General features: G+C 37.7%; 1 protein-coding gene across 2 annotated transcripts in view; it reads right to left on the reverse strand.

The window, feature by feature from the left end:
• Window positions 1-25,851, reverse strand: part of LOC136881270 (serine/threonine-protein phosphatase CPPED1) — a 122,090-nt gene that overhangs the window by 23,647 nt on the left and 72,592 nt on the right. The window contains exons 6-7 of one of the 2 annotated variants that reach the window (XM_067154041.2): window positions 17,870-18,071; window positions 1,606-1,943 (exon numbers count right to left, since the gene is read on the reverse strand). In XM_067154041.2, the coding sequence (XP_067010142.1) occupies window positions 17,872-18,071 (200 nt within the window). In that variant the 3' untranslated portion in view covers window positions 1,606-1,943; window positions 17,870-17,871. Of the gene's footprint in view, window positions 1-1,605; window positions 1,944-17,869; window positions 18,072-25,851 lie in introns of those variants that run through there. The other variant, XM_067154042.2, reaches the window with a different exon arrangement.

Here is a 25,851-nt window from a genome sequence, read left to right on the forward strand (position 1 = left end):
CGAGAGAGTTATCTGTATCAACATATCAGACGGTGTCTGCCTCCATAGCGTAATGGTTAGTGTTATTAGTTGCTGTCATCGGGGGCACAGGTTCGATTTCCGGTACTGCCATTGGAGGTGTGCCTAAAAAGAGCTGCACCACCTCGGGATGAGGACACATGTTTACTTTTTTTACATCAGACGCTCCAGTGCTGAAAACTAAAACCTAAAATTTCACACGCAGTGTGACATCACCCCGTGAGCATTAAAACCTATTTGAAAACAGATGACTGCTTAACACTCACCGTCAATCGCACCATAGGGCTGCAGCTTGCAAAGGTTTAGCGGACTTTCTTCACCGTGCCTTCTGTGATTTGCTTGAAGATGAAAAATAATTTTTGACACACTCAACGACATTACGCTTAAGGTACCATCACAAACGTTTTTATAAGCCTTTCAGAAAAAGTAAACTGACAAATACAATGTGGGAATTACAAAGGAGAGCTATTAGGAAGGGTGATAGAGTACACAAAGTATAGTGCCGGTCCTGTTCAGCAGCTAAGCAGACGGGCAGGCGTGGGGAGAAGGGAAACGTGCGGCAGCGAACCAGAAGAAGGTGCAGAGGTGTGGCACTAGGCAGGCAGTGTGCCGGCTTAGCACTGGCCAGCAGGTATTCATCGCTGTTTGCGTGGAACTTGAAATGTCGCAACTTTTAGGCCCCTTAATTAACGCCCTAATGAATGTTGGCACCCAAAATTGATGCTGACATCTTTTTTACATGTACCTCAATGTCTTTTCCAAGTTTTATTGCGATCGGAGACTTAACAATTGCTGATGTTTCCTTGTTAGAACCATCCAAAAAGATGTATTGCGACTGGATACTGGTGAAAGATGTCCTGGAATTACCTCCAATGAACACCTTGTGTTCACCTTGTATGCACAGAGTAGATGTAGCTGTACATTCAGTCGCGGAACTAACCATGGAGGTATCTCGCTAGAAGTCTGCTCAAGACAACCACCGATAGCCACATCTAACAATTGACACGAGTTATCAATTCTAATCCCAACCGGTCATGTGCCATTCGGCCAGTTTTGGTATCTCTGGTAGTAGTGGGTACTAAAGATCCATTGATAACTTGGATGTAGCAACATTTCATGAATTTTGGCAGCATACGTGAAGAAGCAACTGCTGCCTCCTTGTTCGTAAAGTTGGAACTCCCACTTCAGCAAGTAGGCTGGGGATGGGGCTAGTACGGAAAGCTCCCATTGTCAGATGATAAGAACAGACAGATTAAGAGATGAAGAAACAGAAAGAAGGACAGGCAGAAAAGCAAAGTAATAAATGAAAAAAATAGACCAAAAGTAAACAAAAGAGAAAAGAGGACACAGAAGAATACTACTGTTATGGACTTGGTTAACTACAGAGAGAAAGAAAAAAAAACATTTTACCCCATCCTAGCAGCATCTGGATAAGTGTTGACGATGACAATAATATTTTTTTTGGACAAATGTAATGAGAATCATATCTTTTTTTCATAGTTTAGAAAAAGAAAATTTATTTCATCAAAACTAATAACAATAAGGTCAATATGCTCAAGATGTGGTGTGAAGGAAATCAAATTAAAATGAATAGGCAAAGTAATTTTTATAAAACAGCATAGAATAATAATAAAACAGTACACAATATAATGTTATAAATGACTGACAACATTGTAACAATATTACATTTGCATTCCTTTTACATATAGATAAACTGTAAAGATCTAAGAATATATAAGATACAAAATTATGATACAGATAAAAGGTAATACACACACACATGCGCATGCATGCACACACAATGCTCAAACATTGCAGTCCTCTTGATAATGTTTGAACCTATTCCACCATGAGCAATTTATTTCTGGAAACCATCAACTTCCAATCTTCAATCTCAAAAGACACCAGAGAGGAAAATGATGAACCTAGAATTATAATCAGAAATTTCACTGATATTCAGTACTTGCTAGATGATAGTGTTATGACTAACTTATTTAACTGACTTTGAGCAAGAGTGGTTTTTTTTATTTTTCAAAAGACATTAGTTCACAAACCATGAATGACCACAAGGATCCTAAATTTTTACAATTTACACTTCATCTTCATGATCTTAGAGAAATCCTCTTAAATAGTGCCTAGCAGTTTTTCCTGTATTTGCCAAATTGAAAATATTTCACTTTAGAAGTAGGAAGGACAATATTGTTATTATCAGGGCCAAGAATGCAGGGAGAGGTGATAATGTGAACAGAACCAGCAGTAAGTAAAACAATGCTGCCAGCAAACTGATGAGGCTTGTGATAAGGGACCTCCTTAAAAGAAGCTGGAAGCTGGAAGCTGATTAACATTCAAGCAGGCACTCAGAATGATCTAGAAGTGGAAATTACAAGAATCTTCTGTGGGCCTATGTAAAGAGTGGAGACAGAGAGAGTGAGTCAGTCGTTAGTTATGAGAGGGTCATGAATATTGTGCGTCAGTGAGTACTGTAGTGATTCAAGACAGTCTTGCCTATGTGGCAAGCTGTGAAGTGAACTGTTCTGGAAAGAGACTGCACTGCAAGAAGCCTATTTGATATGCCAGAGTGGTGTATGATCAGCTGAGTACATGAGTGACCAAAGAGATGAATTGGAAAACTCAAACTTGAGTAACCTAAAAAATACTTATGTCCTCTTATCCTCAAATCGGTGCAGCTCTTTTCAGGCACACCACAAATGGAGGTGAGTGCATGTACCATTATTATCACATACCAACCCGTCTGTCATTCTTAAATCTCTGGCAGTAATGGGAATCAAACGCGGAACTCTGAGGACAGCAGCGAATAATGCTAACTGTAAAGCTACAGAGGCAGACACATGAGTATGTATGCCTACCCCTTAGACCGGTTTCCTACTACAAGGTTGGGGATGAGGTGAGATGAAATAATATGGCATGTTTTTATGGCCAGATGCCCTTCTTGTTGTCAACATTAGTTTAGGAGCTAATGAAGACGAAATGAGTGATGGTAAATGGAACTGGGTAAGGAGATTGAAGGAATCAGCTGCAGCCTATGAATAGGAACTGTCCCGGCATTTGCCTAGGCGTGAAAATGGGAAACTAGTGCGGCCAGTATCCAGTAATCGGAAGATAGTGGGTTCGAGCCCCACTGTCAGCAGCCCTGAAGATGGTTTTCCATGGTTTCCCACTTCACACCAGGCAAATGCCGGGGCTGTACCTTACTTAAGGCCACGGCTGCTTCCATCCACTTCCTAGGCCTTTCCTATCCCATCGTCGCCATAAGACATATCTGTTTAAAGTTAAAACTGTTTACTCTCTTGACTGTGATTATTGTGTTTTGAACATTAACTGAATTGCTACAATATGATACAATGTTAATATTTTGCCTGTGTTCAATATATTAGTTGTTTTAAGATCTTCGCTAATTGGCTGATGATGACACTTGAAATGTGTTGAAACCGGTCCCAATAAACAGGTTGTAACTACTTTTTACTACGGAGTATTGAAAGGTGGATCCTTCCCTATAATATTGTACATCTTCTTATAAGACATATCTGTGTCGGTGCAACGTAAAGCAAGTAGCAAAAAAAAAAAAAAAAGAGGAGGGGAAACTATAAAAAACCATACCAGGACAGCCGACGATGGGGTTTAACGCCACTCATCTCCCGAATGCAGAAGGCTTGGCTCCATAGCCATAGCACATTAACATGCATAATCACTTCACTCGGTAGGCAGACATGTGAGAGAACTTGGAAATAACTGTAAATAGTAGTTTAATAAATTTCGTGGCCAGTAAAACATACTACATCCCTGAGTATTGTTTTTCAATATTAATCTTTCTATGTCGAGTGGGGGTTCGACATTAAAATATTAGACTTTTGCTCCAATGTAGAATCCCACTCGACATGACAATAGCTCGCCATAGAAAGAAAGAGATCCACCTTATCAATACTAAATTTATTAATGCTTTTAAAACAGGACCGATTTCGACTTTTCACAAGTCATCCTCAGCTGTCATATACATACACATTAGAACACATGTTTTACCAGTTGTATCTTACAAATAAAGATGTCATATTTGATAGACATTAGGTAATATGTCTAGAAGTGAAATTCTGCTTCTTATGTCTAAGTTTAGAGGATCAATAATATATTAAAAAGATATCTATCTTTAACACATTAAAAAAATTACAACACATGATAAAATTTGTTGTTTACACCTGACCTTGAATATAGCATTAACGTTCAAGTTTTACCAGTAAAAGTTCTTTAAAAAAGACTTTCATATTGCGTTGTTTTTAGTCGACTAAATATGCTTAAATGTAGCTGCATGTGCTTATACAGTATACTTTTTATTAGACTTAAACTTTGTCAAAATGAGTAATGTGAATCTGAATTTGAAATTACGATAACAAAGTGAAATGCGTTTGAAATAACAGTAAGCTAGGTAGTTGAAACCTGTGTTGAATGACTCCTTCAATTATATGCTATTTAAAATACATTACATGCAAATAAGACAATAGCACACTTCAACATGTAAAAGTTAAAAGGTATAAGACAATCATGTAAGTTTTGAGAAATTCAAATGAAGTATTGTTCTTTCTTCATGCGTATGTGTCAAGTTCAAATGGGGTAGTATATTTTATATAAACTTTGTCAAAATAAATAATGTGAATCTGAATTTGAGATTGCGTTGACAAATGAAATGCCAGGTGATTAAAACCTGTATTGAATGACCTCTTCAAATATATACTGTGTAAAATACATTATATGCAACACAAGACAATGGTACATTTCAATATGCAAGTTAAAAGGTAAGAGGCAGTCCTGCAAATTTTGTAAAGCTTCATATGAAGTACTGTTCTTCACGTGTACATGCCAAGTTCAAATGGGGCACTGTTGGTCACTGTAAGATATTTGCTAAAGTCCAATCACTATAAACTTATATTATCTTGTTAAATATACAGATTGAAGATGAATGTGCTGCTGGGGTTATGAAAGCTGTTGTTGTAGGTGGTTCTTTTTCGGTCTATGATACTTGCTAACTATCTGTAAAAAGTAAATGCAATCAATTAGAAGCGTCTTAGAATGTTAAAGTGTCAAGCTTGTGTGTGTGTGCGCGCGCGTGCGTGCGTGTGTGTGTGTGTGTGTGTGTGTGGGTGTGTGTGTGTGTAGAGTGGGAAGTGTAACACTTGGCAGCTTGGCGTGTACTATATCGTGAACTTGTGGTATTAGTGTCTGTTGTCGTGAGGGGAACGGAGGGTTGGGGAAGGGGAGTTGCTAACTGTGTAGAGGTGGAGTTAGGCGTGTCTTTCACCTGCGCTGTGGATTGCGCGTGGTGTTGTTTATTGACTGTTCTCAGATAATAGTTTTTTGTAAAAGGGATGATTTTATTAAATAAAATATTGGTTTTATCTGTTATTTCATTAATGTTATATTGGTCTATTGTTATATATAGATCTTCAGTAATATTGAGTAAGGGTCCTTTGGGGTTTGTGCTTAATATTATCATATCATTATCTATATTAGTAAAGTTATGTTTATAATCAACCATGTGTTGTCCTATTGCCGAAAAATGGTTGTGCTTTATGGCATTAACGTGTTCGTTGTATCTGATAGTAAAGTTTCTGCCTGTACGTCCTATGTAGCTTGTTAAGCAGTTATTGCAGCGGATACGGTAAACTCCAGAACAAAGGTATTTGTTGTTACTGTTGATAGTGTTATGTATGATGATGTTGCTGTTATGTGTAGTCCTGTAGGCTATTTCAAGGTTATGTTTTTTGAAAATGTTGGTTAACGAGTATATGTGCGTGTTATTGAATGTAAAGGTTGCGTAGTTTTTCTTAGGTTTGTCTATTTTTGATAGTTTAGTTTTGGGTTTTGATTTGAACTTATGAATGATTGAATTGACTGTATCTTTCTTGTATCCATTTTTCCTTGCTATTTCTTGGATTAAATGTATCTCTTCATTAAAATCTGTTTTTGAAAGTGGTATGTTAAAGGCTCTATAAACCATACTGTAATATGCTGCTTGTTTATGGGAGTTAGGATGAATGGAATCTGTTGCTATTGTATTTATTGTATGGGTGGGCTTGCGATAAATTTTGAAAGACAAATGATTGTCTTGTCTAATAATAGTCAAATCGAGATAGTTCAGTTTGCAGTTGTTTTCTGATTCTTTTGTAAACTGTATATGTTGGTTCTACGGTGTTTAATTTGTCTAACAAATTGTTGTCATTAGTTAGTCTATTATCGATGATAGCAAATACGTCATCAACAAATCTGCACCAAAAGAATATTCCGTTTATTGTACTGATTGAGTTGTATTCAAGGTGGTCTAAATATATTTCAGCAATTATACCAGAGGTGGGAGAACCCATTGGCAAGCGTAGTTGTTGATAAATTGTGTCATGGAACTTTAAAAAGTTGTTATTGACGGCAAATTCTAAAATTATTATGAACTCCTCGACTTCTAAATTACTTAGTTTACTGTGATTTTTGAGATTGGATGAGATTATATCTATAGTTTTTTTTAGTGGGGATATTGGGGTACATATTGGTAATATCATATGACGCTAAGGAATGGTATCGTTCTAGTTGTAGCCAACCCTAATTATAACATTAATGAAATAACAGATAAAACCAATATTTTATTTAATAAAATCATCCCTTTTATAAAAAACTATTATCTGAGAACAGTCAATAAACAACACCACGCGCAATCCACAGTGCAGGTGAAAGACACGCCTAACTCCACCTCTACACAGTTAGCAACTCCCCTTCCCCACCCCTCCATTCCCCTCACGACAACAGACACTAATACCACAAGTTCACGATATAGTACACGCCAAGCGTGTGCGTGTGTCACACACACACACACACACACACATCCACACACATCCACACACACACACACACACACACACACACACACACACACACACACACACACACACACACACACACTCTCTCTCTCTAACATTCTAAGACGCTTCTAATTGATTTCATTTACTTTTTACAGATAGTTAGCAAGTATCATAGACCGAAAAAGAACAACCTACAACAACAGCTTTCATAACCCCAGCAGCACATTCATCTTCAATCTGTATATTTAACAAGATAATATAAGTTTATAGTGATTGGACTTTAGCAAATATCTTACAGTGGCCAATAGTGCCCCATTTGAACTTGGCATGTACACGTGAAGAACAGTAGTTCATATGAAGCTTTACAAAATTTGCAGGACTGTCTCTTACCTTTTAACTTGCATATTGAAATGTATCATTGTCTTATGTTGCATATAATGTATTTTACACAGTATCTATTTGAAGAGGTCATTCAATACAGGTTTTAATCACCTGGCATTTCATTTGTCAACGCAATCTCAAATTCAGATTCACATTATTTATTTTGACAAAGTTTATATAAAATATACTACCCCATTTGAATTTGACACATACGCATGAAGAAAGAACAATACTTCATATGAATTTCACAAAACTTACATGATTGTCTTATACCTTTTAACTTTTACATGTTGAAGTGTGCTATTGTCTTATTTGCATGTAATGTATTTTAAATAGCATATAATTGAAGGAGTCATTCAACACAGGTTTCAACTACCTAGCTTACTGTTATTTCAAACGCATTTCACTTTGTTATCGTAATTTCAAATTCAGATTCACATTACTCATTTTGACAAAGTTTAAGTCTAATAAAAAGTATTCTGTATAAGCACATGCAGCTACATTTAAGCATATTTAGTCAACTAAAAACAACGCAATATGGAAGTCTTTTTTAAAGAACTTTTACTGGTAAAACTTGAACGTTAATGCTATATCCAAGGTCAGGTGTAAACAACAAATTTTATCATGTGTTGTAATTTTTTTAATGTGTTAAAAATAGATATCTTTTTAATATATTCTTGATCCTCTAAACTTAGATGTAAGAAGCAGAATTTCACTTCTAGATATACTACCTAATGTCTATCAAATATGACATATTTATTTGTAAGATACAACTGTTAAAACATGTGTTCTAATGTGTATGTATATGACAGCTGAGGATGACTTGTGAAAAGTCGAAACCGGTCCTGTTTTAAAAACATTAATAAATTTAGTATTGATAAGGTGGATCTCTTTCTTTCTATGACATACTATAGATATCAATATGGAACATCATGGAATTTATTAATCAAGATGACAATAGCTCGTTCTTTCGGCGCTCCTATGATGACTGTGCTGTGCTCCAGTATTGTAGAGCTATCTAGCAGTCTCTGAGAGAATACCTTTTCCTATTTATTATAGCGCAAATTGTAATGACTTTGTAACTTCTGTTATTCTCAAATGTTTATGACAGTTTACTGACGATATAGATTGAGTGTAGACATAGCTTCTGCCTCATCTTCGCTCTAGGAAATGGATATTTGCAACACTTAGTGGACAGTATTGATGCTTTCAACATCTGGAAACAACTCAACCTCAGTTATGACAGAAAGAAGCAAAACTATGTTGAACAATTAGTGAAACCTAATGTAATTATTGGCTACCTGTCAAAGATGGAAGGCATTGATCGCTCGGACCACTACATATCAAACTATGCTTTAGCAGTGAAAGCTTCAAATGGTGATGGAAATTGCACTTCTGGCTGTTGTAAGAGGCAACAGCCGACAGCTTTTTGCTCTATAACGATTGCTGCACCGCGAATCGCATGGAAATTCCACCGCACAAAACCTTGTGGAAACAGGTGATTAATGGGTTGGTTGGCGAAGTATGCAACAAAGTTCAAAAGCGAGGAAAACCATCTGCTTCTGATGTTGAAGAATATTTGAATGGTAATCTGCACATGATCAACAACCTACCTGGAAAACAACATAAAGACTGTTGTCTGTTCACACAGGAGCAAGTAAGGTGGTAGAAAGGAAACAGTTTACTACTGCAAAACGTGTCTGAGAAAACCCGGTCTCCACCCAATACATTGTTTTGAAAAGTACCACACAATGAAAAACTACAAGCATTAATATATTTTGTGTTCTAACTGCAGGTATATAAAATGTAATATATTTTGTGTTAGATACTTTTGCAATGTTCACTTCCTGCAGCTGTTAATAGTGCAACTTGGAGTGAAGCATGAAGCATGTACTAACGGTAATGGGAGTTCAAAAGGTTAAGGATTCTGATAACTCTCCTCAACATCTTGAGTTTGTTCAAGAATTCAGATACCTTGGGAATGTATAACTGGTAAGAATGGCCCAGAAAAGGAGGTCTTGCTAATGGATCTAAATTCCATAGACTGAAACAGTAACTACTGTGGGACAAAATGATGCCAATAATACCCAAAATGACTTTGTATAAGTCGTACATAATTGCCATTCTCACATTCAGCATGCACTCAAAGGACTAAACTATAAGCTTAAGTAATAAAATTCTTGAGAAGTGTAATGTGGCAGGGTCAGTTGAAGCGTACGAGATAGGTTCAAACATGGCAGAGGCAGTTGGATTTTTGAAGGGCAGAAAAAATTCCATTTGGCACTCCATGTCACACAATAATGACATGTAAAAGACCTATGGTGATACATTTGGAGTTTACCCAATAACATTAATTAAAACTCGGCCACACAATACCCAATAAAGATCCATCTCTCTCTCATCTGGTCACCTTGTAATCTACAGGCCTTTGAGCTGAGCGGCAGTTGCTTGGTAGGCAGAGGACCATCATGGCTGTAGCGCCATGGGGTTTGGTTTTTAGTTTCTCTTTTATTAATTTCTCTGTCCTATTTTTTTATTTTACGCCCACACTGGAGCACTGAAATCAATCTACAGTATATACAGTCAAGTCTTATGAATATTGGTTACAAATTTGGTTGATGTTTCTTCTATTGTTCCCAGAAATGTTTCATTCTCTCTGACCTGGCTGCCCGTTCTTCATCAGTTGTATTGTACTGTTTGCGTGTATAGGTCTTCAGTTTAAGTCTCACGTCGTTATTTTTCAGGATCTTCTTCTCTCCTCTGTTTTCAATTTGTTGAATTGTCAAGCCTAATTCATTTAAATCTTCTTGGACTTCTTTGAACCAGTGATTTTTAGTTTTACTATTCCAGTTGAATAAATGTTTGAGTATCCTAGTCTCTGGTAGTCGTGATATGTGACAGAAAAAATCAACTTTTCTTTTCCGCATTGTATCTATTTACATTAATAAAGATATCTTCAGAACTTTCAACAAAATTAGCATTTATACAATATCAGACAAATTTTCAACTTCTTATGCCAAAATAGTGATTACTGTATTTATCAGTCTGGGCAGCAGGACTTCAGTTCGCAAGTGTATGATCAGTGTTTTGAGGCTATGCACACTAGGGTTCACAGGAACAGCCTTGTTTTGAGCCTGAATTCCATTGCCTTATATGTACTGTATGTATGTTCGGTCCTCAGCCCTGAGGCTGGATGGATCCTCAACAGCTGTCATAGATGGCCTAGGCATCACTGAAGAGGCATACTAGGGAAATGAGGAGTGAGATAGTTTCTCATTGCTTTCCTCACCGAGCCAGAAGTTGCTATTCCATATCAGTCTGCCAAGCCCACTGAAATGCATGCACCATCCGATCCTATGAGCAACATTTTCACACCATTCATAGCAGGGACTGGCTGCATAAGGAATGGCATTACTAGCATTGCTCATACCTCAGTCACTTTCATATTGTCAAAGCCAAGGGTAAGACTGAGACAGGTCAATAATGGGACATAAAATCTTTCTAGTCTCTCAAACACACAAAATTTCAATATAAATGATAACACTATAAACATACCTGTAAAAATACACACTATTATACAAGGAATGACATGTTTCGTTCTACAAGAATATCCTCAGATTTCTTAAAATCACTTAAATCATGCGTATATACCAGTATTGTTTATGTTGCGTTAACATGTCAACGCTAGAGAGTTAGGTGATAATATGAACAAGTATTAACAAATAATAATGATTTTATAAGTACTCAACCATCACCATATAAACATAATGAAAAAAAATTCTGTACTTATCTGGATTGCTGAAGCTTAGTCCGTTGTCTCCAAACACTATTTCACGACTGTGGTCAAGGAGAGGCTAGAGGAAGGTTTTCTGCAAAGCATGTTGTTCCGAGGAGAGGGAAAGGGAAGCAGGAGAGGAGCGAGTGGAACATTGTGGATCCTTCCTATTGGATAGAGGAGAGCAGGTCAGTTCCTCCTCAATGTTATAATGTAACATACTGTACTGTGGAGAAGGAATGGGAGAGCAGAAGCGAAGAAATGTGAGTGTTGTGGAACTTACCTTCATCACTGGAGGTGAGGGGAGGGAGGTTGTTTACCTTCTTCATGTTATGCTTGCTTGTTGTTTAAAGGGGCCTAACATCGAAGGTCATCGGCCCTTCTTCATGTTATAATGTATTTAATGTATTATGGATAAATGCAAGTTAATGATTTTAGATTAAATAAAGTGCGGAATTGAAATGGAGAGTCTCTATTAGACAATATTTTTATGATAAACCATACTCTAAAGACTGTTAAGCGCTAATTTAAAGAGTAAGTGATGACCAGTCCGGCCCCGCGGTGTAGGGGGCAACGTGTCCACCTGTCATCCGGCGGCCCCGGGTTCGATTCCCGGCTGGATCAGGGGTTTTTGATCATAAATGATTGAGATCCCTGGCCTGGGGACTGGGTGTTTGTGTCGTCCTTAACGTTCCTTTCCTCACATTCAACACACTACACTTCTGCAATTCCAATTACATGCAGGTTCATATCATATGGTGCAAGTAGGGGCAAAAGATCTCTATAGGTTGATGCCCTGAACAAATAGCATTAAAAAAAAAAGTGATGACCAGATGTTATGTAAGTAGAGTGAAGATACTGAACAATACTGTAAATATTGCCACTGATACTTTCACCGCCCGTACTTATAGACATGATATAGGGTTTTGGGCTTATGCCGTGTCAAGAAAATAAGGTGAAATTCTTTACGTTTCACAGAGAACTATGCTCGGTCCTCAGCGAACTAGGTAAATGAGGCGTGAGATAGTTTCCTGTTGCTTTCTTCACCGAGCCTGAAGTTGCTATTACATATCAGTCTGCCAAGTCCACTGAAATGCATGCATCATTCGACCCTATGAGCAACATTTTCACACCATTCATAGTGGGGACTGGCTGCATAAAGAATGGCATTACTGTAAATATATATGCATGATTTAAGTAATTTGATAGAATCTGAGGGTGTTTTTGTAGAAAGAAACATGTCATTCTTTGTATAATAGTGTGTATTTTTTACAGGTATGTTTATACCATTATAATTTATATTGAAATTTTGTGTGTTTGACAGGCTGGAAAGATTTTATGTCCCATTTGACTAAGTCGACACTGGAAAGTATGGCTTACTTCTTAACAAATTGTACATACTAATTATTGCTGAAGTTAATTGATAAATTATAACGACAGTGAAAATTTAAATCTACGTTGTTTCAGTAATATGTAATGCCTACACTTCTGTATGAAATGTCTGTTAAGTCATCAGCAAAGATGCTGGTTGAACACTCAAGGTGGCGATGGTGGTGGTGATTACTGTATTGTTTTAAGAGGAAGTACAACTGGGCAACCATTCCACTCAATCCTCAAATAGCACCGCCAATGATTATGAGGTTCTAGGAAAACCATAAAAATCGATGTAATGACTGTAATATGATTTAATAGTCTAGACCAGAGGTGCTCACTTTGGGCATTTTGTCCTGCAGGTGCCCAGGACTGTAAGCGGGCGGGCAGGCACGCGATGAGCATATGGTATTCAGCCACAGTGACGTTGTGGTTACATCACAGGCCGTGAAAGCTGGGTGAAGTTCTCCCAGTCAGTCTCAATCACTGTGGCAATACACGAGTTTAAAATGGAGGCAGAAAATAATGAAATTAAAGAGGGCATAAATCCACGTCATTTAAAACTTATGTTGTAAGAAATAAGTTATTTACATTTACTGCAGTTTATGTATTTTGAACAGTTACAATAAAGTGGCCTACAACCTCAAATATTTTTGTAATGTACATAATGAATTACAATTTTCACTATTACATGTTAAGAGGTGCTTTAGAAGCATTTATAATATAATACAGAGTTAAGGTGGCTTGTGATTGCTTGGGTTTAAATTATTTGATAAACTCACCAACAATCCAATCATGCTTACCGGGAATAACATCAGTTACGTTATTTATTTGAAGGCATACTGTACATCTATTTGGAAGATACATTTACAATGTTGTTGTACTTTAATCATGGATAGTAAATATCTATGTCCCCACCCGTGATGAAACTCCCTTGCCAGGCTAGGTATTATCATCGGATGCCTGATTAGTTATATTATTTTCAAATTCAGTGAACAGGGAAATTCAAACAACAGTACAACACTTGCAAAATCAAGCAGTAAACTTGTTGAATTATGTAAATATATTACTTTTTGCTGAATGAATAACATGAATTTTACTTTTTTTAAAATGGTAGTACTGTCATTCCAATCCAAGGAATTTTAAATTTTAAATCGTACCTTGTACGCTTAAACCCTGTATCTTTATAAATTGTAACACAAACATTATAATGTGTCAGTTTTCTTTGAATGTACAACTATAAGAAAATAAAACTAACTGTTTATATCGAACGCCAGTCCCGCGGTGTAGGGGTTGCGTGCCTGCCAATTTTTTTTCAATTCAATCACTACTGATTTGCATTTAGGGCAGTAGCCCAGGTCGTCCAGGTGGCAGACTCCCTATCTGTTGTTTTCCTAGCCTTTTCTGCAAAGATTGCAAAGAAATAGGAAATTTATTGAACATCTCCCTTGGTACGTTATTCCAATCCCTAACTCCCCTTCCTATAAATGAATATTTGCCCCAATTTGTCCTCTTGAATTCTAACTTTATCTTCTACTTTTAAAGACACCACTCAAACTTATCCATCAACTGATGTCATTCCACGCCATCTCTCCACTGACAGCTCGGAACATACCACTTATGATAAAGATGTTGACTCCCATAGGGAACCTGAAATATTTGTTCCGAATGAGTAAATTTATAATACCAATGCCATGATGGCCAGGCAGGCATCAATTTTTTAAAATGAAACAAAGTCTCTCATAGTGCATTGGCACTGCCGGTGGCTCCAAGTAGCCTACGCAGTGGCCTCCACGGTATGCACTAACTATGCATCTTGTGCTATTTATCAACTGATGAGCCCAACTTAGCACACTGGGGCGAAATGCTGGCAACCAGGAATGAGTTAGCTGGAAAATTTATAATGTCCAATAACGGACCAACTATATTGGTATTACATACCACTTACAAGGGACACCTTTGACCTTGAACGCTCGGAACTGCACGCAACCATGCTTAGAATAACAAGCAATCATAAACAAAACAGTGGTGTGCGTCATTTCCATGCAAAACGTTGCATTCTACCTCAAGTAACATTTTAATAGAGAGAAACAAAGTAACAAGATATCAATACCATAGGAAGGAAATTATATGTAATTTAATGGCATCAGTATATCATTACATTTTCAATCAGCAGCAGCAAAGTACTTACAGTACTTATAATAGCACAAAACACACATATACAGCAGTACCACACACCTGAAAGTCCTCAAAGTACAGATGCGGGATTTTGATGAAGTGGTTAAAACAAAGTGGGAGAGAACAATGTGCACACTTCACTAAAGCCACGTTATCACATTCCAAATCACTTTCACATTCACACAGTCAAATATCAAAAGCCACACTAATTACATTTTCAAATGATGATGTTGGTATGTCAATGTCATAACCTGGCTTTCACCAAGCATACTGCAACATAGGCTTATACATAGGTGCAGCAAATTGATTGTAAATCACAGAGTGAAGTTTCGTGTACTTTCACTTCTGGTTTGGCACCTTGTAGTCTTACAAAATCAGTAATCCTTCTGAAATAGAGTTTATATTGCCGAAAGAACTAAACATCAAGGGGCTGGCAAATTTTGTTGTTTTGGTGGCAATATTTTCAGCGTAACATCTTTGTTTGGAAAACTTGCATCTAGAAGGGTATGATCTGTATGACCAGCCCAGAAATCACACAACAATAGGCTCTTTTCATTTGTTACATGTTCGCCACTGAAGTTAGAAAATGTTTCATGTGTTCTTTAGTCATTTTTCCACTTTTGCTTGCCTCCACATGAATGTTTCGTGGACAGGTTGTTGCAAGTTTATTTAAAATATTTGGACTGAAAGTGCCTTGTGTCTCTTGAAAACAGATGTATAACTTGTTTGCTAGTCTGCCTGCCATTGATAAAGCCACATCAATTGTGTAGCTGTGGGTAGAGCTATGTACAGATTGCAACACACTACCTGTAGTTTTCTCTCCTCTGTAGGATAGTGTTGATGCTGAAGACATTTCATATTGGAATTGACTCTGGTCACTGGTCTAAACATTACCTTTCTCCACACCCTCCTCTGTTATAAACATGTTCACTTCTTCCACAAACTGTTGTGCCTTCTGACGTATAATATTATCGTCTTCTATGTCCTTACGTGTGACAAATGTACTGATATGCCTGGATGAAATGCCATATTCAGCTTTGAGATGGTCGAGAAAGGAGATGAAAGCTTTGAAATTGACCAAGCCAACCATTTTAGCCCCTTCTAGTGCCCACATCTGCAGATGCCAATAGTGAACTGTAGATCCATACCTCCTTGCACCATCAAATTGCAATATTACATACTCTTTTATAGTTTGTAATTGCAACAGTCTGTTTCCTTTGAAACAAGCACCTGTTCCCCGTTTCCTAGACACATAATTTAGAATTAATATGCAATTTGATTTACTTTTGATGCACTTACAGTGCTTCATTAGTTTGCTATAGGAATTGAAGCCACGATTGTAATAGTACTCATAAATGTTCTCTAGTACACTGTCATCAATATCTTTTAATACACTGAACCTCGTCTTTTTGGGTGGAGAGAGTTCGTACTCACTTTGACTTGACTGTTCCTGTTGCTCTAGAGATGAATGTCGTGTACTGCTTGAAGTCCCACCTTCAGGTTCATGTTCCTCCTGTCCTTCAAAATCCGTATATCTATCCAGCGTAACGTCGTGTATTTCTGTGTCATCGTCATTATATTTCTGAATTATTATGTTATATAATATACCTGCGAACTCCATATTCTCGGCCCTGATGTCATTTCCATATTCAGCATGTGTCAACTTGGTGCCTAATATTTGAACCACATGCATAGGATTAATTCTCTTCATGATATCCTTGCACTCTACACAGTTTACACAGTAACTCGCTTGCGAATACTCCAAGAGACAAATACGTACTGCAGCTATACCACTCACGCAATAGGAGCGCTGGTTAGTGCAGCTACACTATGCCACCGTCTAGTGGCGCTAGCAGATAAGTGCAGAGTTTTGCATGGAAATGAAGCACACCACTGTTTTGTTTATGATTGCTTGTTATTCTAAGCATGGTTTCAAGTGGTTCCGAGCATTCGAGGTCAAAGGTGTCCCTTGTTAGTCGAGCAGCTCATCTCCTTTCTCCCAAGTCTTCCCAGCCCAAACTTTGCAACATTTTTGTAACACTACTCTTTTGTCGGAAATCACCCAAAACAAATCGAGCTGCTTTTTCCAGTTCTTGCATCAAGTAATCCTGATGAGAGTCCCATACACTGGAACCATACTCTAACCGCAGTCTTACCAGAAATGAAAATGAAAACTGGACTAGGTGAGAGATCTGCATTGAACGTGATAACATATATGTAGCTGGTAAAAGTCCTTACTAGAAGATTATGAACTGTGACCCCATTCATCTACACACTTCTGTAATATCTAGTCACAGCATATTGCACACCACTATGTGCACATTTCTTGTGTTATTAAACAGAAGAATGTTACGTTTGGAAATGCCCGCCTAACCATAGCCTTAATGTTTTCACAACTGCAAATTTTTCAAAATAATAGAAAAAACACTGATAGCAGAAAACTTTTACACAGTCATGGTAGGAAAATTATGCAAATTTTTCTCTCTAAATTTCCATTTCAAAATTATGGATGGGAAAATTATATAGGTAAATATGGCAATATGGGCCTTGAAAGTATTCATCTAAATAAAAGTTAGAATAATTGAAAGATTCGAAAACTGCTAATTGGTGACCATGGACAGTGATGGCTGTAGCGAGGAAGAAGAGACTGTTCCTCAATTCCGTATTCCTCAACAAACTGCACTTAAATTAGTAGAAACTCTTATGCAGTTTATGGAGCAAGAAGACGGCACTTCATTATTGGACATTATTTAACTCCAGATTTTAGAATGGACACCAAACGGGGATGGGGGCATGATTAGCTCAGTAGCTTAGCTGCTGACTTCCCACTCAGAAGGTTGAGGTTCACATCCCGGTCAAATCTGGGTTGAGATTTTAATCGCAAACATCACGTAGCATCTGAAAAAGCATCCAGCTTCAAACCCCAGCCAAAACCAAATGAGCCTCGGTGGCTCCAGCAACCTCAGAAATAACTGGAATAAGCTGAAGATAGTTCCATGATTCTTTAAAAGAACATTTAAAAAAGAAGTTGAACAGATTATCCGTCTTTTCCGATTATCTGTACCTACCCTAACCTTCATTATGTCGGAGAAGAGACTGTACTGTATAATAATGCATGACACTGTACCATTCTTTCTGGTAGAGAGCTCTATGTAACTTTAATGTAAACTCCTGTCTATCTAGAAAATAGGTCAAATATGATTTGGAAGTCCTGAACACATTCAATTTTTAAACTAATTCTTATTATGAAATGCAATTTCTAGTTATAAAAGTCTCCGGTGATACTTACCATTAGGATTTAACTGTACGTGGGAGACTTTGTAGGCTGTAGTATGTATGTTCAACCTTTTCTTCTCCAATCTTAACCAGTCTCACGCCAGGCTCATCAGAACCCAACTGTCCTCCAATGGCAGATGTTACAACCACCTCCATGTTTTTGTAAAATCCACCAGCATTGCGGTGATAATGCCCACAAAATACATGGGACACTCCTACAATAAAACAAACATTATCATCATTTTCAATGTAGTCCACATCAGAAAAAGCCTCAAATAGTAATAACATCAGCCATGAAAGCCTATAAATGAAAATAATCATGATTATATTATATATGCATCAAAGGAGATAAGATCATGATTCTAGGAGTCCGGCAGGGGTGTGTTCCATCACCGCTATTATTCAATATCTACTCAGAAATAATTTTCCAGGAGGCAATAGATCTTGACATGGGCAATATTACTAATGGACAATACCTTAACAGTATTCGATGTGTGGATGATACACTAGTGTTTGCAGATAGTCTGGAGGGACTGCAGATACTGATGAACAGAACTGTCAAAACAAGTCAGAATTATGGACTGTTGCTCAACGTACAAAAGACAAAACATATCATTGTTTCCAAGAATAAGGGTCACTATCCTGCAGAGCTGAAGGTGCAAAAATGTTTGCAAATGCAAAAATTAACAAAGACCGAGATCAGTCATCAGAAAAGTTCAGGGAGTTATTTCTGAGGATGTTTGCAATGTTTTGGATGTCATGATCTATCCCTCTAATGTAACATAAGACTACTGAGACGTTATATTTCTTCCCAGTACTGCTGCACGCAGTTGAGTTCCGGACCTTCACACAAACACTGACTGAGAATCTTGGAAGACTATGAAATGTGACTGTATCATTGGATAGTCAGGATTTCTTGGACAGACCACATCAGCAATGACAGTGTTGTGGAATGAATAGAAAAGCAGAAAGAGATTCTTTTGACAGTAAGATTTCCTAAAATGGAGTATTTGGGGCATATCATGAGGAACAGGCAAAGGTACGCTTTACTACGATTGATTCTCCAGCAGAAGATTGAAGGAAATAAAGGACCTGGAAGATGAAGGAAGTTCTTGGCTGAAGAATCTGAGAACATGGTTGAGTATAAGTTCAAGTGGACTTTACAGATAAAGGATGTGTTACAAAGCTGATCGTCAACTAGCAACTTAGGTGCTCAGATATGCATCCCAAGAAGGAGATGAAGAAGATGAAGATAATGATGATTTAAAAATTGCCCAAACATTCTAAACAGAACAAGAACAAATTAGAAATATTTAAGGCATTTTTGTTTCTCTGCAGGAAATGTAACCTTGCTGAGGTTGTTTCCTTTTGTTTGCTTTCTTTTCTATAGCCCATTACAGTACCCATTAATAGAAAATTTGAGACTGAATATGAAATCAATCTGAGGATACAAATTAACAGTGCTCTTCAATCACAGGGATTATGAGACTAGGGTTAGGTTGTTAAAGGCAATCAAAGGCATTTTTATGTTTACAATCAAGCTGTACTGAGAACTGATGATAGAATATGTTCTTGGTTCAGAGTAGTTACAGCGGTTACACAGACTGTAATCTTTCACCTTTGTTGTTCATAGTTTGTAAGGATCATTTACTGAAAGGTATAAAATGGCAGGGAGGGATTCAGATGGCTGGAAATGTAGTAAGCAGTATGACCTATGCCAATGACTTGGTCATAATGGCAGACTGTGCTAAAAGCATCCAATCTAATATCTTGAAGAATGAAAAGAGGTACAGTGAGTTTGATACAAAAATTTGCATTTCCAAAAATAAAGTGATATCATTAGGAAAGAACCCTAAAAGGACCAAATGTCAGGTCGGAAATATAAAACCGGTACAGGTGGATCATCAATCATCATTCATCAATGATCTACATTTAGGGCAGTTGTCCGGGTGGCAGTTTCCCTATCAATTATTTACCTCATATTTACGTTTATTTATACTTGTTTACCTGGCCTTTTCTTAAATATTTTCAACGAACTTGGAAATTTACCGAACATTTCCCTTGATAATTTATTCCAATCCCTTACTCCTCACCCGATAAATGAATATTTGCCCCTATCTGCCCTGTTGACTTCCAACTTTATCTTCATATTACGATCTTTCCTACTTTTAAAAGCTCCACTCAAGTTTATTCTTCTACTTATGTCATTCCATGCCAACTCACCACTGACACCTCAAAACATACCACACAGCCGAGCATCTCGTCTCCTTACTCCCAAGTCTTCCCAGCACAAACTTTGCAACATTTTAGTCACACTACTCCTTTGTCCAAAACCACCCAGAACAAATCATGCTGCTTTCCTTCAAATCTTTTCCAGTTCTCGTATCAAGCAGTCCCGGTGAGGGTTCCATACACTGGAGCCATACTCTAACTGTGGTCTTACCGGAGACTTATACACCCTCTCCTTTACATCCTTACTACAACCCCTAAATACTCTCATAACCATGTGAAGAGATCTGTAACCTTTTTTAATTACTTCGTTATTACCCCTATGAAGATCATTCTTTATAACACCTAAGTACTTACATTGTCCCCTTGAGGTACTATCACCCCATCAACACTAATTAAAACAGAGAGGACTTTTCCTCTTCGTGAAACTTACAACTTGATTTTTAATCCCATTTACATTCATACCACTGTCTGCTGTCCATCTCGCTACATTGCTTAAGCCCCCCTGCAGTCGCTCACAATCCTGCAACTCATTTACTACTCTATACATATAACATCATCTGCAAATATCCCTATCTGTGATTCCAGATCCTTCACAGATCATTTCAAATACAGTACTTAGGATGTATATTCTGCCAGGATATACTCATGAAATTGAATTAACATGCAGCAAAGGTAATGCAGTGAACTCACAGTCGCAATCAACAGTATTTTCTAAGAATGAAGTGAGCTCTCGGACAAAACTATCTTGGCACTGGTCTGTTTTCAGACTAGCTTTGCTGTACTGAAGTGAAAGCTGGGTACACTTACGATATGTTTCACAGATGTGAAAGTAGCAAGAATGATTGTTAGTATGAACAGGTGGGGACATTTATAGGAGGGTATACTAGGAATGCAGAGATAAAGGCTAAGTTAGGAATAAATTTGGTGGATGAAGCTGTGTATTAACAGGCTTTCGAGGTGGGATCATGCAAGTTGAATGAAAGAGAATAATGAACTCAGACATGGAAGGTAAGAGAAGCAAAGGGAGGTCAAGGCGATGGTGGTTAAACTCAGTTTTTAATGATTTAATGATGAGACATATGCAACTAAATGAGGCCATAAATTTAATTACAAATAGAAGATTGATGGGTGCAGAGACTTGCAGACTGAATACCGATAGGTGTAGCAGCCTACAAAGAAGACATTTGTATATATGAATAACAGAGCATGGAATCTACTATGGAATGAATATGTACCAATGAAGGCTAAGCTAGGCATATTACATATGTAATGTGACATTTGCAGTTGTAATTCATGAATGGGGCTTAGGGCACCTTGATAATCAATACCAATATGCCAAAGTCTTGGTAAGTAGCATTCTGAAGTTCAGTCCAGTCTCATCACACTTGTAGATTTGATCCGATGTCAGCCCGTCACACAAAATAACTTCTTTCATTTTTGACTGAAATTCAGCAACTTCAACAAATTAGCTTACAATTTTTCCACAGTAATGTTGTGGTGTCTAATACCATATCTTTTCTTTCATCTGTCCAACCATCTATCACTCGTAGTAAAACCTTTGCCGTCCTTATACTTTTTTTGAAATTATTTTGCCTCAGCTTGCACAATAGGACCACTTACTTGATTTTGCATGCTTCGCAAATGCGAAAACCATAAAGTTAAAACCTCATACGTCTGTTCATATTCACCTTTCTTCATCCCTTTTTGCACTAAACCACTGCCCCCACTCACACTCTGACTCACCTTATTTTCATTGTCCTTCTGCTTACATCTCCATTCTCCAACAGTCACTTTTCTGGCTCCATAATCAGCAGGAACCTTTTTAATAAATTCATCTTTATTCAATCTTTCTGTTGCATTAAATTTTATTTCCAGAGAAACCACACACCTTTTCCATTTGCCACTCATACTGCACAACTTATCTAGAATAGGCCTACACAGATTTCAACACCGCATAACAATCTGATACATCAACAATGTAGGGTGGTTCATGCATCCATGAACGTACGATTTGTTGGTAATTTTTACTATTTTCAGTACCTCTCTTATTTGTCTGAATTTATGTTATATGTTGTTCTTACCTTAATTGTTTCGGTCTGGTTACTTTTCGTTAATTTATTAGAAGTTCCCTTCGACGTGCAATCATGTCACAGGTGATACGAACACTGCTTGCCTATTTTCTTTCCCTTCTTCGCTGCCTTACGTCATTCTTTCTTGCTTGTTGATTGGTTGCATCACCTTGACATGACTGTTTGCGTCATCGGCAAGTTAATTTCTAATTGGTACCAAAAGTGTATTCTTCCACGCTTTTCTGTTTTTTCATTGGTCATTTCTGTTATTTGTTTTTAGCCTTTGTCATATTAATTAATTGGAAATTTTTAATATATTCTTTCTGCACACCATTTTCCTCACTATTTTGTATTTTTTGTTAAGATTTTCATGTACTGGTTTGTAATTATTTCCGTTAGTCTTACAGCACTACAGTACATTGCGTCCTATCTGGAAACTTCTACAGCACTATTTAAGGGATACCTCAATCCAGTTCTATTGGAATGCAGCCCTCACTCTCAACAAGATTTCACCGTAATCACTGCTCCACGGCAGTCTGAATGGTCTCTCTTCGTCCAGGCTGAACTTCGCCGCACACACTGAAGCCGGCAGCTTGTTGACATGTGTCTCACTTCACCTTGCTAAAGGCGGTTTACGCCAGGCCTGGCTTGCTTGTTCAATCTGCGGCATGTCAAGACGAGCGCTATTTCTGCACTACTGAAGCTGGCATGACCGGCGCTTTTAATTTTCTATGGAATTATAGTTATCATAGCCTGGACTTTGTATTTTGCACGAAGCTGTGATCCAAACTCATGAAGGAGGAGTATCAATGTATCAAGCTAATTGGTATTGTAGCGATGCACGGGCGCTGGCCACTAATTAGGTCGAGCAGTGGCCGTTGCTATGTGAAGCATTGTTCTAAGATTTCATACCGTCTGTACCCTTCACCTCATCCCCCTCACAATTTGCAGAACCCCAGTCACATGCCTCGTCACTCATCTAACATCGCGCTTCATTTATTTGTTTACTGTCCGTTTGAGTCAAATCCCCTGTGGAGAAAACAAGGAACAGCCGGAGAGGGTTTTGGCCAGCCATGTCTAATTCTCGAAGACGCCTATTTTATGCAGCTGGTTTGCCTTTCAATATTTCCAATAGCACTGCAGTGCGGGACTCTTTAATTGCTGGTCTCATATTTGGAAATCATTTATTTTCATTATTACTTCCTGGTGGATAATTTGGTGCTGTAAAATCTTGCTTAAATTTAGAATCTTTGTTAATTTATTGGCCTTGGAGACCACTTTTTCACAATTTTTGATAGCTTTAATATCTAGTCATGACTATTTAAGTTAATATCGGTCTAGCCTTCAAACTTAATATATGTAATTATTTCAGATACTCTGAATTTTCATCCGATTTCATAAGACAGCAGTCTTATTTATATTTATTATCTTGTGCACAGCTGGTGGCCCTTTTTCGGCTCATGGATATGTGGGCACTTCTGATCTTAAAGCTTAGTTATTGCTAATGTTCAAAATCATTCGAATTATTTGTTGTTATTTTTTTGAAATTCTAATAAATGTTGTGACTGCTCCCGGGAAACTTGGAAACCCTCTCCGCCTGTTCCTTGTTTTCTCCATAGGGGATTTGACTCAAACGGACAGTAAACAAATAAATGAAGCGCGATGTTAGATGAGTGACGAGACATGTGACTGGGGTTCTGCAAATTGTGAGGGGGATGAGCTGAAGGGTACAGATGGTATGAAATCTTAGAACAATGCTTCACATAGCAACGGCCACTGCTCGACCTAATTAGTGGCCAGCGCCCGTGCATCGCTACAATACCAATTAGCTTGATACATTGATACTGTTATAAAAAATACGTTTATTTTCCAACAACTCCTTCAGTTAACCCCGAGCCTTGATTAATCAGGACCTGGTTAATTGTAAGTCTACTGTATTCTGACAATGATCCAGTCCCCACTTACAGATATTCTTCATGGGAGTGCTTGATGTATATCATTGGTCAGTTCCAGTAGGATAATACTCAGCAGCACACAGCAAGGGTTTCAAAGGAATGTTCCCACAATGTTGTCACATTGTTGTGGTCTACCCGATCCCCAGATCTGACACCAATCGAACATGTTTGGGACCATCAAGGGAGATGTTCAATAAATTTCCAAATTCTTTACAATCATTTAAGAATAGGGAACCTGCCACCTGGGCACCTGCCCCTAAATGCAGATTGATTGATTGATTGATTGATTGGATTGATTGGTCAATGATTGATCGATCAATTGATTGATTGATTGATTGATTGACCACCTGGGATCCCAAATTCAGCTGCCTAAAAGTTTACAAGATTTAGAGAACCAACTGCAGCAAATATGGACAGACAGTTATGCTGCAAGATACCATACAAAACCTGTATGGCTCCATGCCTGCCCGTATTAAAGCCTGTATCCATGCTAGAGTCCCAATGCAGGTGATTAGTATTCTGCAATAAAATCACTATTGTAATCATTTATGTATATAAACGTTACAATAATCCATATCAGGGTCTCATACAATTCGCACAATTCCTTCTTGGTACATAATTTTTATTGTCAGTAAGAGTATGAAAGGATTTGTACAAGATAGAATGACATGGAGAACTCCATCAAGCCAATGAATAGACATATGACTCAAACCATACAACGGAGAAAAATGGTAGTGCTCACAGCAACACATTAATACGAGGACCAAACATTTGGAAAATAAAAGGGAAAATGAAGTTTTTTAACTTATAAAGCCCATGCTCGAGATGGACTTGGGTGGTGGTGGTGGTGATTATTGTTTTAAGAGGAAGTACATCTAAGCAACCATCCTCTATATAACACTAATCAGAGAGAAAAAATGGAAGGGGTCCGACACTTCGAAAAATGAAAGTATCAGCCAAAGGAAGACAAGGGCCACGAAGGGCGTGAAAATGAAAGACTCCTTAGGCCTCCATACGTAATACCGTCGGGGTCAGAAAAGAACAAGAGTTGACCAAGAGAGGTTGGATAGGATAGATGAAACTTAGGAGCCTGGCACAAGTAAGTGGACTTGGATGACGTGAATCCCTTGTGTGTCCTATGCCCAAGTATAACTCGTGCACATTTACCTTGCTCTTTAAGTTTGATAACATGACCATTACTTGGATTCGGGTTACCATGGAAATATTCCCTGATATTGCTCTTGATAGTTGTTTTGATCTGTTGACTTGTTATAGAATTATAAGAAAACGTATGATAAGCAAGAGCAGTATTACGTGGCAAGATGGGTTCCTTGCACCATTTACTAAAAAGTTGAATCGGCTATTTTGGACATGTTGTCTTTTTGTTTTCTATGAATACCCTCTTCTTGAATCAGCTGATTCAGACATGTTGTCTTATTGTTTTTATGAATACCCTCTTCTTGGCTAAATACTTCTGACTGTGTAAATATGTTTGCAAACATATTATGCAAATATTTTTCCTATAATTTGACTTGTTTTTTCATCAGTTTAGGAATATAAATATTTGTGTTGTCACTTAATTCCTACCTTCTGGAATATCTTCAATGCAGACCTCACAGAATATAACAGATTTTACATAATTTAATTTCCACCTTCTGGAATATCTTTGATGCAAACCCCCTCAGAATATGATAATAGATTTTACGTAATTATGTTCACAAAACTCTATCGAGACCATG

Source organism: Anabrus simplex, chromosome 9 (genome assembly GCF_040414725.1).
Source record: "Anabrus simplex isolate iqAnaSimp1 chromosome 9, ASM4041472v1, whole genome shotgun sequence".
Taxonomy (NCBI): domain Eukaryota; kingdom Metazoa; phylum Arthropoda; class Insecta; order Orthoptera; family Tettigoniidae; genus Anabrus; species Anabrus simplex.